Source organism: Petromyzon marinus, chromosome 26 (assembly GCF_048934315.1).
Source record: "Petromyzon marinus isolate PM22_M1 ecotype Great Lakes invasive population chromosome 26, UKy_Petmar_22M1.pri1.0, whole genome shotgun sequence".
Lineage (NCBI taxonomy): Eukaryota > Metazoa > Chordata > Hyperoartia > Petromyzontiformes > Petromyzontidae > Petromyzon > Petromyzon marinus.
Window position 1 is genome coordinate 11,873,386 of NC_133692.1, and position 19,988 is coordinate 11,893,373.

The following is a 19,988-nucleotide window of genomic DNA, read 5'->3' on the forward strand; positions in this document are numbered from 1 at the left end:
GCTTGCTTTGCCCGGCCCTCAAAAGGACAGCGGGCCAAAGGAGTTCCAGGGTCTGGCTAGTCGATCTTCCTTCTTCACTGGCTCTTCATCTTGCTTGAGTCGAACAGCCTCTCAGCTCCCCGGGTCCCAACTTTTATAGTCCCTCACTGAGGGGTGGGGCTGGGAGGGATCACAGCGTCCCCCACAGCCCCCCAGGGTGGTGGCCGTAGCGGACGTGGTTGTTGCCACCGTTATACAACCGCGTGTCACCCTCCCGTAACACCTCTGCATATGTATATCAGTGGGTTCTGTAGTACTTTCTCTCCCTAGTGGCGCTGTTTACACACTACACCAACCTAGGGGAGGCCCAGTGAGCAGCAATCGAACTCGGGTGTCCCCTGGATTCGTAGCGCAGCGCGCTCACCGCTGCACTGGCCACCCACTCCCTCGTGTTCCGTGCCAGCCTTAATAGGTGCTACTCGCTAACAACACTTGTACAACAGTCTGTTAAGGCTATACGCGGGATCTTCTGCTTTTTTTTGTACTGTGCACATGTAAAATATGTATAAGCATTACTTCCCGTGTCGGAGAGCTGGATTTGGGGTGCATTTATAATCCCATGGTTGTTGGTGAATATTTGAGATGCAAGGCCGCCCCCATTAACTTTCTCCTTGTTCATTATTCATTTTGTGAGGTATCCTAACTAGCTCATAACTGCAGGCGAATTGAAACAAATTCAACAGACGCTCTGCATGCGTGATGTAATTTGTTAGAGCTCGCTGGTTACTCTTGGAAACCGCATTGTTTACGACCAACGAGTTTAGAAAGGTCTTTTATATCGTTCTAGGTTACCATATGGATTAATATTTAATCGTTATTTTATATTGGTAGATTCCTACATGATTACTCACCAAAATGACTAGTGTATGATATAATTTCACACATTTATAAATCACATCGCATACCCCTTGGGACATTGCCACATACCCCCAGGGGTCCACGTGCCCCCGGTTGAGAACCACTGGTGTATTGAATGCACAGATCCACAATACTTGCTCAGAGACCAGTAAGTAAAGCTCTCTGCTCCTATATCTACTTTATATCGATTTATATTGATTCTTTAGCATACAATAATCATTCTAATGTCCAATGTCAATTAACTACAGGAAGTGTTAGAATACAGTATTCCCTTGTTATTCACAAACTTGCTATCTGCGATTTTGGCTGGCCGCGAATCGCTTATGCAGCTACTGCATCGAGGGAGGTGAGAGAGAGAGATAAATAAACTGATGAGATAATGTACTATGTATGTGGTAAGATAAAGTGGTGAGCTAATTTAAATGTAGTTAACAACTTGTTTTCTCTTTATTAAAGTAATTCATGAAAAAAATAGGTTTTTGTGATACCAATGATGCCCCTGGTAATGCCATCCAGAACGTCAGTGTTGAAATGTACGATGTCAGGGGGGGGATGTGGAATAAAATATTAAAAAAAATGTAAAGATATGTTTTAGTAAGCAAATATTATCCGCGACATTTGCTATTCACGAGCATCTTCAGAATATATCCCTCGCGAATAATGAGGGAACGCTGGAAACTTAATCAATAAGGTCACAAAGTTGGGCCCACGGTAATTGAGCAAAGCAAAGTTGACATACAGCAAATTCACTCTGCAATTGGAGATGACCATCAGAGGGACGGAACTGGGAAACCCTGCAGATTATGCACATAGGAAAGTTGGTCTGTTGGACCGAGATGGAGATGACGGATGTGTGTGGATTGAGGTGAGGATGGCGAGGAAGTTGTGTAGTATAGATCATACTCTGTACGATTATTGCAACTCCCGCCTCTACGGGATGCCTGACAAAAGTTGCAGCGTGTACTAAACTTGTTGGTACATGTCATGATGGGTACTGCAAGGCCCGACCACGTCCGTACGGTGCTCAGAGAGTTGCATTGTTTTCCGGTTGCTGAACGAATATATTATAAGGTCCCACTCATTGCACACAAAGTGCTTGCAACATATGAACCTTATGACGGTACCCCGGGGTACCATAGTACCTCGGCTCTCGCATAATGTCCGTGATGCAGTAATTTTTAGTCTGGTGATGGTCGGCGATGTGGCAATCGACTCGTCTCGACGAGCTGTACACTACGATGCACCACTACGGTGCGGTCGAGCGTTCAGGGTTTCAGCACAATCGTCCTCGCTGAGTTTCGACATCGCGGAGTGGCACTGATTTCGGATTGTTTGGTACCCCAGTCACGGAGTGAAGTACACCCCTGGAAAGAAATAGTGTCCCAGAAATAAAATATTTAATTGCCTCGGCCCATTTAGTATGATTTGGTACCACGAGGTACCGCCATAAGGATCAGATGAACCATGATACCTTGCTCATCTCGTCAAGGAGCATAAACCGTCACGCAGACTCCGGCCATCCTCGGAGTGGCTTTTGCTTAATCATCGAACTAAGACGGTCACTGCATTGCGCTCTTTCAGTTACGCTTCTGCGGCTGTCTGGAGCGCTCTTCCGATATTAGAAAGCCATTGGAGCTATGCATTTTAAATCTAAATTGAGAATTCATTTCTTTAGAACTGCTTTTTTTGTTTAGTTTGTTGTCTTTCCTCCATACCTCCGATTAACACGGCTCTCTACGTACGATACGAAAGAAGTTCAACCTGCAACCGTATGTGTGTGTGTATATATACCATATATATCATATGGTACCACATATATACCATATATATACCGACGGTTGCAATGAATGCCCTTTGACTCCTTCTGTACTTAGTTGTTTAACGGTGGTGGTCGTTCGGCTGGTCTGGAATTCAGCTCAAGTTTAATTACTTAATTTATTTTACAAGCAACATTATTTCGTAGATCATAAATATACTTTAGAATCAATGACACTTGCTCTGCACATGTGTGGCTCGTACAAAATTATTACATTATACCATGAAGAGATGCTTCTCCGTTGTTTGTGGGTTTTAAATGTACTGTTTACAAAAGTACATTTGGTGCAGCATAACCAAGATGTCAACATTCCAAGAAACATAGTAATTGAACTAGATCGGACGGTTTTACTGAATACGTATTTACGCAAGCCATTTGTTGTGAATCGGATATTTAATTTACCAATATGCATCATGCAGTGATCATGATACCTTTATTGAATACATTAACTGTAATATCTTGCCTAGAGTTTACTTTGACGTAATGTTTAGGAACGTTGAGTGTGTAATGGTTAACAGAGTGACCTCTGAACCATTCTTGGGCATCCTACCCCCCCACCTTCGCCAGTTTAACACGTATTATTAGGTTTTACGCGACCAATATCCATGATATAGTTTTTTGGGGGGTTTGATTGCGTAAATATTAATGTGTCATTAAACCCGCCACTACCTGACACAGTAAGGTTCATCACGTAAACAAAATATGCCAGTTAGTTACTAGTTGAGCACACCGATGTGTTGGAGAGTAAACCCACAACATTTACAGTTCATGTACGGTGACGTTTTGCCGGTAATTATAACCAGCCTCATCAGGCGACAGACAGAATTATATTCTCCTTCGCCAACCCGCACTGATGATGAGCGCGGTCAAGTATGGTCAAACAACCCCGACGGCTGATATGGAATCGGGAGGCTGTTATCCAGCAGTGCATTGACATATACAATTTTGTGCATTTGAACCTTATGGCGGTACCCCGGGTTACCATAGTACCTCGCATGATGTCCGCGATGCAGTCATTTGTAGTCTGTTGATGGTCGGCGATGCGGCAATTGACTCATCTCGACGAGCTGTACACGATGCACTCTTCAAAGTTGAATTTTTTTATGACGGACTTTTTATGCTGATGTTTGGCGTTTCGACATGGCGGAGTAGCACGGATTTCAGATTGATTGGTACACGGTTGCGGAGTTAAGTACACCCCTGGATAAAATAGTGTCCCAGAAATAAAATATTTAATTACGTCGTCCGAACGGTGAAAGGGGTTGGTTTAAGGTTCTGGATTTTGAGGCCCTGGGTGCACAATTTTGGATTCTTACTCTGTAGGATTAGACCCTCAGGCTCAAAAGCCACCACATTGTAGTCACCCCTAAGGTTCGTGGCATTCCGCGATAGTGGAAGACTCGACCAAAGCGAGCGGGTGTTTATTTAATTACCAAAGCAAGACAGTTCCACGGCAGAGCAGCTGTTTGACTCCTGCCGTGGACTGGAAGCTATTGAGTCACCCCTGACGTTTCTCACGTGCTGCCATCTCCACCGTGTTTAAACTGCCCCGGCGCATGCTGCTGCAGCTGATATCCACTGACGCAGCGAGTCTGGCTCCCGGCGTGAGCGGCGTCGTCACGGCAGCGTACCAGTCACGGCGCTGCTGAGAGCTGATTTAACTGCCGTGCTCATTGATCACACTCAAAGCTCACAGTAAACATGTATCCACACACACACACTGTAATGTAAATGAATGATTAAACTAGGTGAGAGAAACGACTTTGAAACGAGCGTTTTCTTTTGCCCTGGATGCACAAAGTTGTTGTTAGGCATGCATTGTTGCATGGATTCAATTAATTTTGATGATTGCACACATAACGTGCATCGTTTTGTGTGTGTGTCGGATGATGGTTCGTCTTGATTTGTTTACGTTGCGTATGCGATTTTATAACTTGGCCCCCATCGCTCCCTGTCTCAGCCAACTTTGACCTACTGGCAATGTCTTGGTAATGTCCACGGGAGCCTGATATTGGGAAGTCGTAAAAGTGGTGCGGACGTATGGTGCGTCAATCATCATTTGGAAATATTTTTCATTTTAAAACTAAATTTTGCTCCACAGTGGATATGGCCACAGTAAACAACACATTTACCCTTGCCTGATTAATTGTAATATAAAGGTTTTAGAGGAATGCGAACATCTGCAATTTTCTGAGCTGATAGGTCAGTATTGCCTTCGAGGAATTACTCAGACTAACCTTGTCAGGTCGCTATTTCATTGACTCGTAACAAACGGGAGTCTCCATGGATTGAAGAATATTTTTTTTGCTATGTTGCTGCAGGGTTTTTACGACCCAGTTGTATACAGTGAGGGAAAAAAGTATTTGATCACCTGCTGATTTTGTATGTTTGCCCACTGACAAAAAAATGATCAGTCTATAATTTTAATGGTAGGTTTATATGAACAGTGAGAGACAGAATAACAACAAAAAAATACAGAAAAACACATGCCAAAAATGTTATAAATTGATTTGCATTTTAATGAGGGAAATAAGTATTTGACCCCCTCTCAATCAGAAAGATTTCTGGCTCCCAGGTGTCTTTTATACAGGTAACGAGCTGAGATTTAGGAGCACACTCTTAAAGGGAGTGCTCCTAATCTCAGCTTGTTACCTGTATAAAAGACACCTGTCCACAGAAACAATCAATCAATCATATTCCAAACTCTCCACCATGGCCTAGACCAAAGAGCTCTCCAAGGATGTCAGGGACAATATTGTAGACCTACACAAGGCTGGAATGGGCTACAAGACCATTGCCAAGCAGCTTGGTTAGAAGGTGACAACAGTTGGTGCGATTCGCAAATGGAAGAAACACAAAAGAACTGTCAATCTCCCTCGGCCCGGTGCTCCATGCAAGATCTCACCTCGTGGAGTTGCAATGATCATGAGAACGGTGAGGAATCAGCCCAGAACTACACGAGAGGATCTTGTCAATGATCTCAAGGCAGCTGGGACCATAGTCACCAAGAAAACAATTGGTAACACACTACGCCGTGAAGGACTGAAATCCTGCAGTGCCCGCAAGGTCCCCCTGCTCAAGAAAGCACATATACATGCCCGTCTGAAGTTAGCCAGTGAACATCTGAATGATTCAGAGGACAACTGGGTGAAAGTGTTGTGGTCAGATGAGACCAAAATGGAGCTCTTTGGCATCAACTCAACTCGCCGTGTTTGGAGGAGGAATGCTGCCTATGACCCCAAGAACACCATCCCCACCGTCAAACATGGAGGTGGAAACATTATGCTTTGGGGGTGTTTTTCTGCTAAGGGGACAGGACAACTTCACCGCATCAAAGGGACGATGGACGGGGCCATGTACCTTCAAATCTTGGGTGAGAACCTCCTTCCCTCAGCCAGGGCATTGAAAATGGGTCGTGGATGGGTATTCCAGCATGACAATGACCCAAAACACACGGCCAAGGCAACAAAGGAGTGGCTCAAGAAGAAGCACATTAAGGTCCTGGAGTGGCCTAGCCAGTCTCCAGACCTTAATCCCATAGAAAATCTGTGGAGGGAGCTGAAGGTTCGAGTTGCCAAACGTCAGCCTCGAAACCTTAATGACTTGGAGAAGATCTGCAAAGAGGAGTGGGACAAAATCCCTCCTGAGATGTGTGCAAACCTGGTGGCTAACTACAAGGAACGTCTGACCTCTGTGATTGCCAACAAGGGTTTTGCCACCAAGTATTAAGTCATGTTTTGCAGATGAGTCAATTACTTGTTTCCCTCATTAAAATGCAAATCAATTTATAACATTTTTGACATGCGTTTTTCTGGATGTTGTTGTTATTCTGTCTCTCACTGTTCAAATAAACCTACCATTAAAATTATAGACTGATCATTTCTTTGTCAGTGGGCAAACGTACAAAATCAGCAGGGGATCAAATACTTTTTTCCCTCTTTGGTTTTTTCGGTAAAGTCACTGTACACCGTACACAATCGGCTCTTACTCGTGTGCTTTGATTAATGTATCGCTCGCGTACAGAACCGATTTGGATTGAATCCGTGTCCATTGCAAAGTTGGCACAGACAATGTGGCCCCGTACAGTCACCCAGACTTTTCTCTTTCCCTGGCTGCACCTGTGACAGGAGAGATGGCAACATGTCCACGTGATGACGATGGGAAACATAGGTCTGGAAGGCCCCATTAACCAGATGGACTTTAATGTTAATTGTGTTATTTGGTGCTAATACAGTATCGGGCTCGCTCGATTGAATTACACGTACGTTGCTGTGCAATGTGCTCCATTGACCCACAGTGTCCATGCAGGGCTCTTGCCTGTAACGTCAGGAAAACAAGCAGCATTTATTTCAGCGGTCACACCCTGCCCGATGACTCTCAGTTGAAACCCGTTTTACATGGGTAAGTAATATTGTGACGAGTTTAATCAGCTTAAAAGTCCTACGTGGTTTTTATTTTCGGTGGGTGAAGCAGCTCCGTGCATAATAAAACGTCAGCACACCGGTGTGTGGGAGAGTAAATCCACTACAACAAATTACTCTCCAACGTACCAGTATGCTGTACGAGTAACTAATTGGCATGTTTTGTTTACGTGAAACACCTTACGAATTGGCTGTGTCGGCGGTGTGGCGGGTTTAACGACACATTTATATTTACGCGATCTAAGACAAACATAACTTTATTATGGATAATATTGGTCAAGAAAGACTACTACTACTATGTGTTAAACCAATTAGAGCTTTATCCGTTTACGATCGTATATTACTCTCACTCCACCAATGCAGTGCATAATGACGTGGACGGCTACCTTTTTCTTTGTCCGGCGTGTCTCTTTGTACATTTAAACCGCTTTGCTCACCTCCCGCACACTGCTATTGGATTCTCTGCGCCTAGCCCAGTGACAACGGTGGAGGGGATTTAAGCGACCAGCAGCATTCCTTGTTTGTCTGGGACATTCCGTGATTGCATAATTTCTAACCGCATCATCCGTGGGAACGGTCTTTTGTTCAGCGTCAGTGCATGGGAATAAAGAGAAAAGTAGGAAACGCATCTTGGAATGCTGTTAACGCGAAGTGGCAAAGTTCTGCCTTTGAAAAGCAACAAATAAGTTATTTTCAGCATGCCCTGTTTTTGTCATGCCCAAATCGTTTATCGGAAGTCGTCAATACCAGCAGTGATGCGTGGGTGTTTCGCTGTCTTTTACAAGAGATTATTAAGATGAATAAACTATGAACTGATTTTTATTTTACCAGGTAAGGCACCACTGAGCTATAATAGCTCTTTTTCAGATGCGACATGGCCACAAATGATAGCTCAACGAAGTGGCTTATCACGTGGAAATTTATAGCAGCCATCTACCCTTAAACGATCCGTTTGTAGTGTATACAGGAATGACCTAGAATTTTACAGTAAAAAGGAAAAGTAATTTATTTTCCAGCATTCAGTTGAGGGTAATAAATTAATATACATTTGTATTTTTTTTTCTTACCCCAGCATTCAGTTGGCATACCCTTCAAAACAATGCCCAATTTTTAGCCGGACAGAATGCTTGGGTAATTCGGTACAGACGTTCCAGACCGTTGTGCAATTGAATAGTTGGCACTGCGAAGCTGGTGCAAAGCCTAAGAGGCTGATAATCTATTCAATTGATTGTATCTCACGGTGGCACTTAGCACGCAAATTCAATCATGTAGCATTCGTGTTGACACGTGTTCAAATGTAAATTAATTTGCATTAGCATTTGAATGTTTTGAGTGCTTGGGTACGCGTGCTTCCCGCTGCGTAGTATTACTTGGGCATCTAACAGCTGATCCTACGAGGTTGGATGAGTGTCGGTGGTGCATCGATGTAAACATCGATGCTTGTTTGTGTTGCCACCTTTGTGTCGTCTGTCCCTGTGTTCTGGATTGTTCCGTCAAAATTGCATTGGCCCGAAGGTAATTTTTGCACATTATTTGGCATAGATAACGGTTTATTACCTGCATTTATCCACGTGTGAATTGTGATAAACATGATAATTGCTTCTTATGAATCCAGCATTATATATATATAAACTCCTAGCAATAATGCTATTAATTTGCTTTTTTGAAAGTTAACATCAATAAAATGATAGCTTACAAGCGATGTCTCTTCTCAGGCATGCTGTGAGTGCATTTAGTGAGTTTATTCTTAGGCATTCCGACTGCTGTTTGGATTGCGAGCGTAAGGAAGGTTTGCGTTGGCGCATCAGGGGGGGCCTGCTGCACGCGTCGTCACGCCGCGTGGGAACCTCTCGGGGTCGTCGTCGCGAGAGCGCCGTCGCGTGCGGAGCGTCGAGCGGACATCGTATAAACTCGCGCCCATCTCCGTTTTTGCGCGGCCCCCGCACCGCGTGCACGCGGCTCTCCCAACCCCCCCCTCCCACCACCTCCCTCCCCTCCCGGCCGCGCGACAGACGGCGCAGAGACGCACCGGAGGAGCTACGAGCACGGCGCGCAGATGGGGCTGCAGCGGCGGACGCGCGACGTCCTCGCCTGGGCCAAGAAGCGGCGGCGCACCATCCGGCGCGAGGACCTCATTAGCTTCCTGTGCGGGAAGTCGCCGCCGCCTCCGCCGTCCCGCGGCGGCTGCCGCGCCCCCGCGCGCCTCTCGGGCATCCCGGCCTCCCCCCGCGTCGCCCCCACGGAGCCCAGCCCCACCGACGACACCGACCTGCAGCCCTTCCGAGAGGCCATCGCCCTGCACGGTGAGGAGAGGGCCTCGCACACGAGACGCACCATTCCTGACACGTGCACCGTCTAACAAATCCATACGTTCTCCAGTCATCACGCACACTACCTACCAACGACACGCAAAAAAAACGCACACACGCTCCCCTCTCACTATACACACACACACAAATATACACAAACACACATGCTCCCTCCTTCACACCTAAACATGTGACTACACAAACACGCATGCTTCCCGACAACAACATGAACGCCTGTATATTTGGAGTTTACATGTTTCCCCCCTAGTGGCGGGGATTTTTCTCCCAGCCCTCCAGTTTTCCCTCCACATTTTGAAACGTGCGTTTGGAGTGTTTGGCTTATACATAAATGTCCACGTGATCAACCACTTCGTTGAGTTATCATGTGTGGCTGGGTCGCTTCTGAAAAAGAGCTATACAGCTCAGTGGGCCTTACCTGGTAAAATTATAAATAATTCTGTTTAGTTCAAGTGCTTCTCTAGCATGCATCTTTTAAGGCTGGCACGGGGCATACGAGGTGGTGTTGCGGCTAACATCATGCTTGGCCACCTTTGTCTCCCCACTGGTGATGTTTTTACACACAGCACCAGGTACTCATTTAAAGCTAGGTCAATGTAAAGGAGGCCCAGGTCCAGGTCAGATATTTGACACCATTTGTTGGCTGCAAGCGTGAATTGAACTCTGGTTGCCGGTTCCTAGTGTAGTGAGCTAACCACTACACTGGCTCCTGACACACCTCGCCACAACACACACTCATAGAACAGTGCATGGCACCTGACGGCATTACCGTGTGTGTACGTAGCCACTCCATCTTGGCTGGGAGGATGACAGCAGCATCTCAGAGTGTAGTATATTATCAATTCTTATGCTGTACTATTAAACTTTATATTTTATGAGGTAAGGCCCACTGAACTTTCTAGCTCATTTTCAGAAGCGACCTTCCCCAAATAGAAGCTCAATGAGGTGGCTTATGACGTGGAAATTTATAGCAGGCTAATGCTCTAAATGCATGTTGATTATAAATGTGGAGGGAAAAACCGGACGACCCGCAGACAAATCTACCTGACTACGGGGAGAACATGCAAACTCCAAATATACAGGCATCGGGCTCAGAAATTAACCCGCAACCTCCTTCGTACCTGGCAAGGGCGTTAACATCTCGTCACAGCGACGAGATGTTTCTATGGCGAGGGCCAGTTTCACCATGGGACAACCCGCTGTTTGGCTTTCCACCAAGTGGTACACATTCTATATTCACCCCATAAGGTGATGTGGTCTGGCTCATTCCCTGATCATTACTTGAAATCTAAACCTTCCAATTGTAAAGCAAGAACTTCTTACCGTCGCACCAACCAGATGGACTTCCAATTAGTACGCTGCACATTATGGTCCGAATTGGATAGGTATCCAATTAAAAAAAGTGTACAGTATATTAATGTTTAATTGTTTATCCACGAGAGCCGCAAGGAGTCTCAAGCGATGGTAAAAACGTTGTTTTTGGATGTTAGATCTGTTTTTACTTTTACATGTTTCACAGACTTGTGAAAGTCACGTAAAACATTTCCCACCTGCACAAATCCTTGCATTGTGACATTCTTCCTCACTTGAAGTATTCACATAAATTACCTGCTTAAAGAATGGTCCCTGTGTACCAACAATGAGGGTCACGTGACAACAAAATGCTCGTTTTTATATATATAAAAAATAGCTGTACAGTCTGGGGACAAAGTACATATTGACGATAATGTCAATACACTAAAACACACCTTGAGTGATACCATCCAACAAGGTGGCTATTTGAGTTCTTAGTTGCAATACATGCACTAAGGAAATTCAGTCCATATTGCAACAGGTATGTATTACAAGGAAGTCCATCAATGACACACAGCAAAAACAAAAGACTAAATTTATTACGTAACAAAAATTACGCTGAATGGAACAATATTTGCAGAAGTAAAACGATTACCAGAGTTACTGATTTTACAACTGAGCTGTAGGGTTGGGCACACAAAAACACCAGCGGAGGGCTTGGGTCATTCTGGTCAGGCTGGCATATACAGTAGTCCCTCGCTTAACGGTTTTTGCGTTTTAACGTTTCACCTTCCATAGGATCCCCATGGTTTCGAGTAATGTAAAAATGTTGATTCACGGTCATGTTAACGTTATGCACGCAGGCGCGAATTTTAGCCGTAAGTGGGACTGAGCCATGCCCTCAGCCAATCAGCGAACACCCATTTATGAGCATTTAGACCTCGACTGGCTTTGTTTACACTGATTTCTGTTTTGGCCGTGGAAATAGCTCTCTTGCAGACTCGGTGATATTTTTTTCTTATTTTAAACTCTTCGTGAATTCGATTAACACTTATTTTGATTAACAGGAGTGTTCATGGAATGGATTAACAATGTCAACCGAGGGACTACTGTATTGTAGAGCAGCAGACCTGAGTGTTCAGATGTAGGGACCTGTTCACACACTTGCCAAGAGGAAGGACAAGCAGCAGTTGTAAACAGGAACTAGCAACGACAACTACACTGCCAAACTAGAAGGCGTTGTTGCCGAGTTCCCCCTGTAAAGTAAAAAAAAAGCAATTCAGGTCCGATTCAAAAATTCCCACTGGTGTCCAAGGCAATGCTGGTAAAGTGGGCACTGCCTGGACATTCCAAGGGTGTCATTGGCACACCCCCACAAATACAACAGCGACCCTTTGTGGCAATTGCAGGCATCCCCACTCCTCATACACCACGGTGGTGAGATGTGAACTACCTCGCCAGGTATACAGGAGGTCGTGGGTTTGTTCCTGACCCTGATGCCTTCTGTATATTTGGAGTTTGTATGTTCTCCCCCTGGTCGCGTCGATTTTTCTCAGGGTCCTCTGCTTTTACCTTCCACATGTAGAAAAATGTGCGTTTCCAGTATTCGACTGCTACTATCATTTTCCGCGTGATAAGCCACTTTGTTTAGCTATCATTGTGGCCATGTTGCTTCTGACAAAGAGCTATACAGCTCAGTGGGCCTTACTTGGTGAAATAAAAAATAGTTTGAGTTGAAAGAATAAGAATATGTTTTAGCCTTTCTGTCAATAAAACAGACGTTCAGATGTTCAAACACTAAATGGAAACCTTTTGCAGGGAATCAAGTTTGCATTAACCAGACATACTTGTGGTGAACATGCTGTGGTAATGCATATATGCTCCGCAATGCCTATATATTACCAGAGTTGTTTATGTTGGCAGTTTGTGTGGTTATTTTTCATACGTTGATGGTGGCAAAAATAGATCCCCTAATATAGTTTAGTTTGACATACAGGACATGGTAAGTCCAGCAGAGGGCGCAAAGACGCATGAGAACAAGATGCAAAGTTGGCATACGTGTTTGACACTCTGAGACGATTAGCCATGCGGCCTCATCTCCACGCTGAAAATACCGTCCTGCTGACCCACCCATACTGGATATTTGTGAGAAAGAGCTTCATAGCTCATCGGATTCTGCAATCTAAATAAAGACACTAGTCGGCATTGGTTTACAGAGTGAAATTGAATCTGTACAACATGAGAGCATTGTGGCCATATATAAAATGTGAAGGTTATTTTGTTTAAGCAGGTGAGAAGTCAAGAGAACGGCATTAGTCTCATTTGCAAGAGTGACTTGGGGCATTAGTCTGCCAGTATGTACATACGTATGTTGAACCTTTCGCACCGTACGTAGTCAACCGTGCTTATCGGAGGTGTGGGGGAAGGACAACAGACTAAACACAAGCAGTTCTACAGAAATGTATTTTCAATCTGGATGATTTGAAAGTGCATTGCTCCAGTAGGGGGGTGGGGGGGGGTGATGGCTACGTGTATAATCCTAACTGAATAATTTGGTAAATTTTTACTTTTATCCCAGCACACACATTGGCCTGCTCTTGCAAACTTTGTCACAGAATGTTTACCATTGACTGAAGCGGGCGATGAAAAGTCTGATTATAGTTATCGCGCACTACAGTGTTATTACTGCTACATACTACTATGTACAGATTGGAGCTGCATTAGGCAGTTCCAATCCCCATTAGCGGTCCCAAAAAAGTTGTGGTTACTCCACATTCCCATAGCAAGTACCAGTTTTACCCATCCAACAACCACAATGTACTTGACTTAAAGCTTTAGTGACTGCAGGAATTCATATTCTTTGAGTCTTTTGGTAAAGTCACAAAAAAATGTAAGAACAACCCAGGTCTTGTGCCAGCTATGGAGAAAGCTTGTTGTGAACTTGAGGCTCCATGGTGGTGAGATGTGAACTACCTCGCCCGGTACGTAGGAAGCTGTGGGTTCGATCCCGACTCTGATGCCTGTATATTTGGAGTTTGCATGTTCTCCGCCTGGTCGCTTGGATTTTTCTCCTATTCCTCCGGTTTTTCCCTCCACACTTCGAAACGTGCGTTTTAGAGTATTTTCCTGCTATAAATTTCCACTTGATAAGCCACTTCGTTGAGCTGTCATTTGTGGCCAGGTTGCTTCTGAAAAAGAGCTGCATTGCTCAGTCAGCCTTACCTGGTAAAATAAACAAAGAACCATTGTTTGAGAGATTTCATGCAAGTCGCTTCCATCATCATCACCACGATCCATGGGCAGATCACCCGTAGGTGACCACTGCACATTTCGGCATTTGTTTCCACATCTTTTTTGAACGAGTATCTTCTGTCGTCGTCAAGCCATTCTCTGTTAGTCTTCCTCTCGGGTTCCGTCCATTCTTTCCCGAACAACACGCTTTTACTTTTCCTCTTGTCCATCCTTACATGTGTGTCCAGACAGTGCCAGTTTCCTTTTCATCACTGCCTACATCAGGTCTTCTTTTATGTGCATCCTTTTTCCTGTCTTCTACTTTGATTACTTTCTGGGTCCGGCTTAGATGCAAGCCGCTAATCCACGTGTAAAGTGTTCCGAGTTTCCCCGTTGTAGAGCACGCTGTGTGGGCATGGGAGGAAACCATATCAGGTCGCACTCATTGCACATAAAGTGCTTGCCACAAATGAACAATAATACCTCGCTGATCTCGTCAAGAAGCATAAACCGTCGTGCCAACTCTGGTCATCCCCGCAGCAGTGGCTTTTGGCTAGTCATCGAACAAAGACGGTCACCGCATCGCGCGCTTTCAGATGCGCTTCCGCGGCCATCTGTAACGCTCCTCCAATATTAGGAAGCCACTGGAGCTATGCACTTTAAATCTAAATTAAGAATTAATTTCTTTAGAACTGCTCTTTGTGTTTCGTTTGCCCTTCTCCTGTGCCTCTGATTAGCACGGTTGGCTACGAACGGTACTACATAATACAGTTCAATGTAGATACTAAATGCGCTAAAAGTCTAACTTGCTTAAACAAGCATTGGGCATTGACCATCTCCATCAGTGGTCCTAAGCAAGTTATGTTTACTCCACATTCCTATGGCAAGTACCAGTCTATCCATGTCACAAAAAAGTGTAAGAACAGGTCGTGTGCTGGCTATGGAGAAAGCTAGAGATTCCCAGAATGTGAGATGTTGATTAACTACCCCGCCTGGTATGCAGGAGGTTGTGGGTTTGATCCCCCGACCCTGATGCCTGTATATTTGAAGTATGCATGTTCTCCCCGTGGTCAGGTGGCTTTTTCTCTGGGTCTTCCGGTGTTTCCCTCCACACTTTAAAAACATGCATTTTATAGTATTTGGTTGCTATACATTTCCACGTGATGATAAACCGCTTCGTTGAGCTAACATTATTCGATGGCCAGGTCACTTCTGAAAAGAGCTACCTAGCTCGGTGTGATCCTTACGTGGCAAAACAAACGATAGTAGTATTTAAATAGTAACTCTCACCCCGGATGCGCGTGCGTGCGTGCTTGCGCCCCCGTGTGGGGAGCGTGTGCGCGACCTCGTTTCCGCGCGCGTTTTGGCGAGCACAGGCCTGAGCGGAGCGATGGCGAGCATCAGCATGCGCTCGGGCAACCCGGGCTCGCCCACGCACGCGGCCGGCGGCTCGGGCCCGTCGCGTCGCCGCTCCAGCCTGCACGACATGGACCTCAACACGTTCATCTCGGAGGAGATGGCCTTGCACCTGGAGGGGGGCACCACCACCACGACCACGGCGGCAGCGATGGCGGCCAGCGCGCGCAAGCGCTCGGCCACGTCGCAGTGCCCCGACGTGATCACGGACTCGCCGACGCACAAACGCAGCCGCCTCATATGAGGAGGCCTTGGGTTGGGGGGGGGGAGGGTGACGACGCTGCCCCCTTCCTTCCTTCCTCCTCCTCCTCGTCCACCTCCTCGTCATCCTCCGACTACGATGGCAACGGCCACAGAGCGCTTGGATCCAAGTCTTGCACACCCTTCCCGTTTAATTCTTAAGATTCGAGAGGAAAAAAAAAAAACGACGGCAAAAAAAAAATACTAACTGGACTGGAACCGTATACTTGTGAGTATATGTGTAAACAGAGTGTAAAATAAAGTTTATTGGGCAAATGCATCTGGAAAATTGGACTGTTTGGGGAAGGATATTTGGTTAGTGTTCTAATTGCACAAGCTCAGCTAGTTCTCTAAAGGAAAAATTCTAAGCACTCAAAAACAGGCTGTTATAATCTAAACAAATGATTAATCTCCATGTTACTAAGTGGACTTAACATGGATAGAAGTGACCTTAGAGAATATGGTCTTATGAGCGGTATCAAAAGACTACATGTATTTTTTTTCCCATTCTGTTTGGCAACATTAATGCTATCATTGCGTAAAATATAGAATATCTGTTTAATAGCTACTCAACCGTCACAACTCGGGTTGAACTTATGCACCTATGAAAACATTTCGTTTTGTTAACAAAGAAAACAACGTTTGGATGGCGTTTTTTGTGATGTGTACTATTCAGTGAAAAAAAGATATTCTTTGAAGGTTTAATCCATTTTGAAATGAAGCATGCGTCAGAAGGCATTTAAAGGCTTTGTTAGGCCATATATGCTGCCCAGCGAAGAAGAGGATGATGGAAGTTGTGTTACGCAGACATTGAATTTAAACAAGCTAAAACGTGGAGACGATGTGACAGAATTAATTACGTTATTTTGTCTTGGGAACATCAGCAGATGAAGCTTTTAGTGAGGACGAGCAGGGACTCTGCCGCAGGGGTGTTAATGGTCAGCACACACTGGACCCTGCAATCCAGAGGTCGCCGGTTCGATCTCCGGGCATGGCGGTTGAGAATTAGCAAGTTCATTAAATCTTCCCCTTCCCTCTGGCTACCCAGCAACTAATCTCAATCTCAGTTTATCTCAATCATCAGGATATTCATATTTTGCCGCAGACCTCCTGGTTCATGCTCTGCTCTTTACCCATCTGGAATTCTGTTCTTCTTGGTCACCCTGCCTCTGCCGTCACTACTCTCCCAACAAATAAAACAAATTCTTCCTCCTGGGTTATTTTCAATCTCCCATTTAATTCTCACCACTTTGCCTCCTACTTCAACTCCATGGGCTTCCTGTTCAATGCACTGCAGTCTTTTCAAATAGCTGAAGCTGTGAGTCTTTAAATCTCTCCATGGCCTTGCCACCCACCTGATCATCTCTCCTCTCTCATCCCCTGTCCTCTCAATTCCCAATCTTCTCTCTGTTCCTCCTCAGTCCTTTTCCCTTGCACGCCTCCACTGGCATCAACTTCCATTGTACATTAAGCAGTCCCCCTCCTTCCCTCTCCTTGCCCCCTCCACTCCTTCCCGTCCCTCCCCTACCCTTTCGTGATCCCTAAGTAGCCCTCTGTCACTCATTTCTCAATCCTTGCAGCACCCTCCTGCCATGTAAATCATGATATTCCACCACAGTTGTCTATGCTGTGTCAAGCACCTCGAGTGAAGGCGCTGTATAAATATACAATGAGATATCTGGGTACACCGCAGTTGATTGGCATGTCATGCGTGATGTGGTCAAGTATGGATACTTGAACTTCTTTACAAGATGAACACAAATAGGCTTTCCCCTTTGCAGGAATAATACAGGAGGTGTTTAGATGTTCAAACACCAAATATACACCTATTGCAAGGCTTCAAGTCTGCATTTACCACGTATGCGTAGTGAATGCTTGTTTTGATGATAATGTATGCATTGTCCTTGAAACTGATCAGCCTACACCAGAGACAGCCTCCTTTATTGGCCTTGTCTCGCCGGTGTTTGACGATAGAACAGCAAAACGTGACCAGCACAAAGACAATGCAACTCATCAAAGCGTTATCAATAGCTCAGGTTGAGCAGTTATATCTATGCGATATCATAAGACCCGATAGTATTGCTGGAAAGGGTAAAGCCTCTACCTTTTTTTTATCTTGATACCAGCAAAAAGGGTCCCATAGATAAATTATTGCAAGATTTCCGGGCCAGTGTGGAAGAGTAGATCAATATACCCCCCTGCTGCAGTGCCCTGTTGCAGAGAGAGGCCCTTTCACCAGCAGTGGTGTGAGCACGGAATGGTAGGGCTGAGCCTTTTACCTTTCAGGACAATTAGAAAGTTAAAATGGCTGATAATGCTCCCAAGAATGCATATATGGCCTAAAATTCTATGAATTTTAAAACACTGCTATTTCGACTTGTCTTAGTGGAATACATTTTTTGAGAGTTTATTTTAGAAAAAAAATCGTGTCCTTTTAATGACCAGTGGGGGGTCTTTGGAATAAATTACCGTACGTTTGCAAAAAAAGATGGCTTTCGTGAATCCTATGTTGGCGACACATTGTTGTTGAGCAGCTTGGAGGGGGTGGGGGGGGGTTAGCCTTTAAAAACGCCAAATTCCTTTAACCTGAGCGTTGGAAGCCTCGAACCATTCTACACTCACCACTCAACCTACAACCTCCGTGAGTTGCACACCTGGTGTATAACCACTAGGCACATAAGGATTATTTTACCTTAGCGCCAAGGTTGTTGCAAGGCCTTAAAACACGTTTCGACTGTTGCCCATTAACGTTGCTGTGGCGAACGTGATGAAATAGCCATGGTCTGCTCTTCACTGAATAGTTAAAGTTGCGGGGGGTTTGTTTTCCGAGTTTCGGACACGGCTTCTGCGGCTGCTGTCCGCTGGTGTGGAAATTGGAAGGACAACGGAGTTGACATTTGCGTGCACGGACAATTTGTAAATTCGCAATTGTTATAGATGTTCCTTGGAAAAAAAAATAGCAAATGCACAACTTGACCATCGGAAACAGGAAAATGCTCGGTTTCGTTGGCAAAATGCTGCTGCTCGTTATGAACTCGAGTATTTTATCCAATTAATATAAACACATCAGCATTATTATCGCCACCTATTTTTTTGGTATAGTTATATGGTTGACTTAATGTTTTTCAGCACCTATCAACGTGAGCATATTTCATGCATACATGGATTTAGATTTAAATTTCACAGCCTCTTATCTCCCCTCCTGCCTCCCCCCACCTCCTACCCCACATCCGAAGAAAATAAACTATTGTTATTCCAAGTTACAAAACAAAAATATGCCCGAGAACCATTTTTTTTCCCCTTCCCGTTGTCTCTCATCCTCATTGGCTCGTCATCGACTCCTCCCCGGCCCAAGGATTGCACACTTGTCAGTGATGGTTCTGTGGTGGTTATGGCTGTGCTGCTGCTCCCTCCTTTATTAGCCGCCGGCGGAGGAGGAAGAAGGGGGGGTTGGCCCCGTCGCTGCATGCCGGGAGGCACGGGCAGCATCGATGGTTGGTGGGTGTCAACCGGTGCATGAGGAGGTCGAGTGGCAACCACCCCCACTGTGGCTCGGCTCAGTGAGTGGCAGCAAAGTTTTGGCGTGGCACTTTTTTTTTGTTTTGTTTCATTTTTAGCCGAATGTGGTGTTTGCATGCTCGGCTGCCAAATTTTGCAAATACGCGCTGTTAACAGTCTTCAGGATTTGTAAGCTCAACGTATATCCTAAGGCCCTGTTTTTTGTCGTCTTTTTTGCTTATTACAAGGCTTTTTGTGAACTTGTAGTAAACAACACAGACTGAAATCATGTTGAAAATAAGTTTTAATAAAGTACTTGAATCTCATGTCAATATTTAAGTGCCGTGTGTTTTGAGTTTTGCGTGACTTCGCTGAATCGATTTACTTGTAATTGAGTCCCCCCCTCCCCACCCGAGTGGAGTAATGCACACCAATCGCATGTCCAGCATCATCATCATAATATACTGCTCTTTAACTGCCAAATTAGTAAAAAGCAAAGACATTAATCGTTTTAAGGGGAGGTATTGCATGATACGCATCTGAAGAGGAAGGTATTTTATTACTTTGAAAACATTTTACGCACTTTATGCTCTCCAAGTGCCTTTTTGAGAGAAACAATATTTAAAATTCAGAATTCAACGTTGAGCAGCAGCAGGAAACCATCGTCCGTACAGAAGATGTTGACCGTCTTCCATTAGGCCTCGATCGTGGCATTTGGCAAACCCAATTTTCTTAGTTCTCAGAACCCGAGTGCTGCATTAAGAGCGCAATTGAATGATGATTTTGTGAAGTCACCAGACTAAGACCGTGAACGCGTTGCACTTAAAACAATGTGCGTTCATCTTGGGT

General features: G+C 45.0%; 1 protein-coding gene across 1 annotated transcript in view; it reads left to right on the forward strand.

Annotated features, from left to right (window-relative positions):
* LOC116946278 (HUWE1-associated protein modifying stress responses-like) overlaps positions 1-19,471 on the forward strand; it is a 31,974-nt gene extending 12,503 nt beyond the window's left edge. Inside the window, exons 3-4 of the mRNA XM_032961324.2 lie at positions 9,147-9,437; positions 15,362-19,471. Of these exons, the coding sequence (XP_032817215.1) occupies positions 9,147-9,437; positions 15,362-15,645 (575 nt within the window). The 3' untranslated portion in view covers positions 15,646-19,471. The remainder of the gene's footprint in view (positions 1-9,146; positions 9,438-15,361) is intronic.
* The last annotated feature ends 517 nt before the right edge of the window (positions 19,472-19,988 follow it).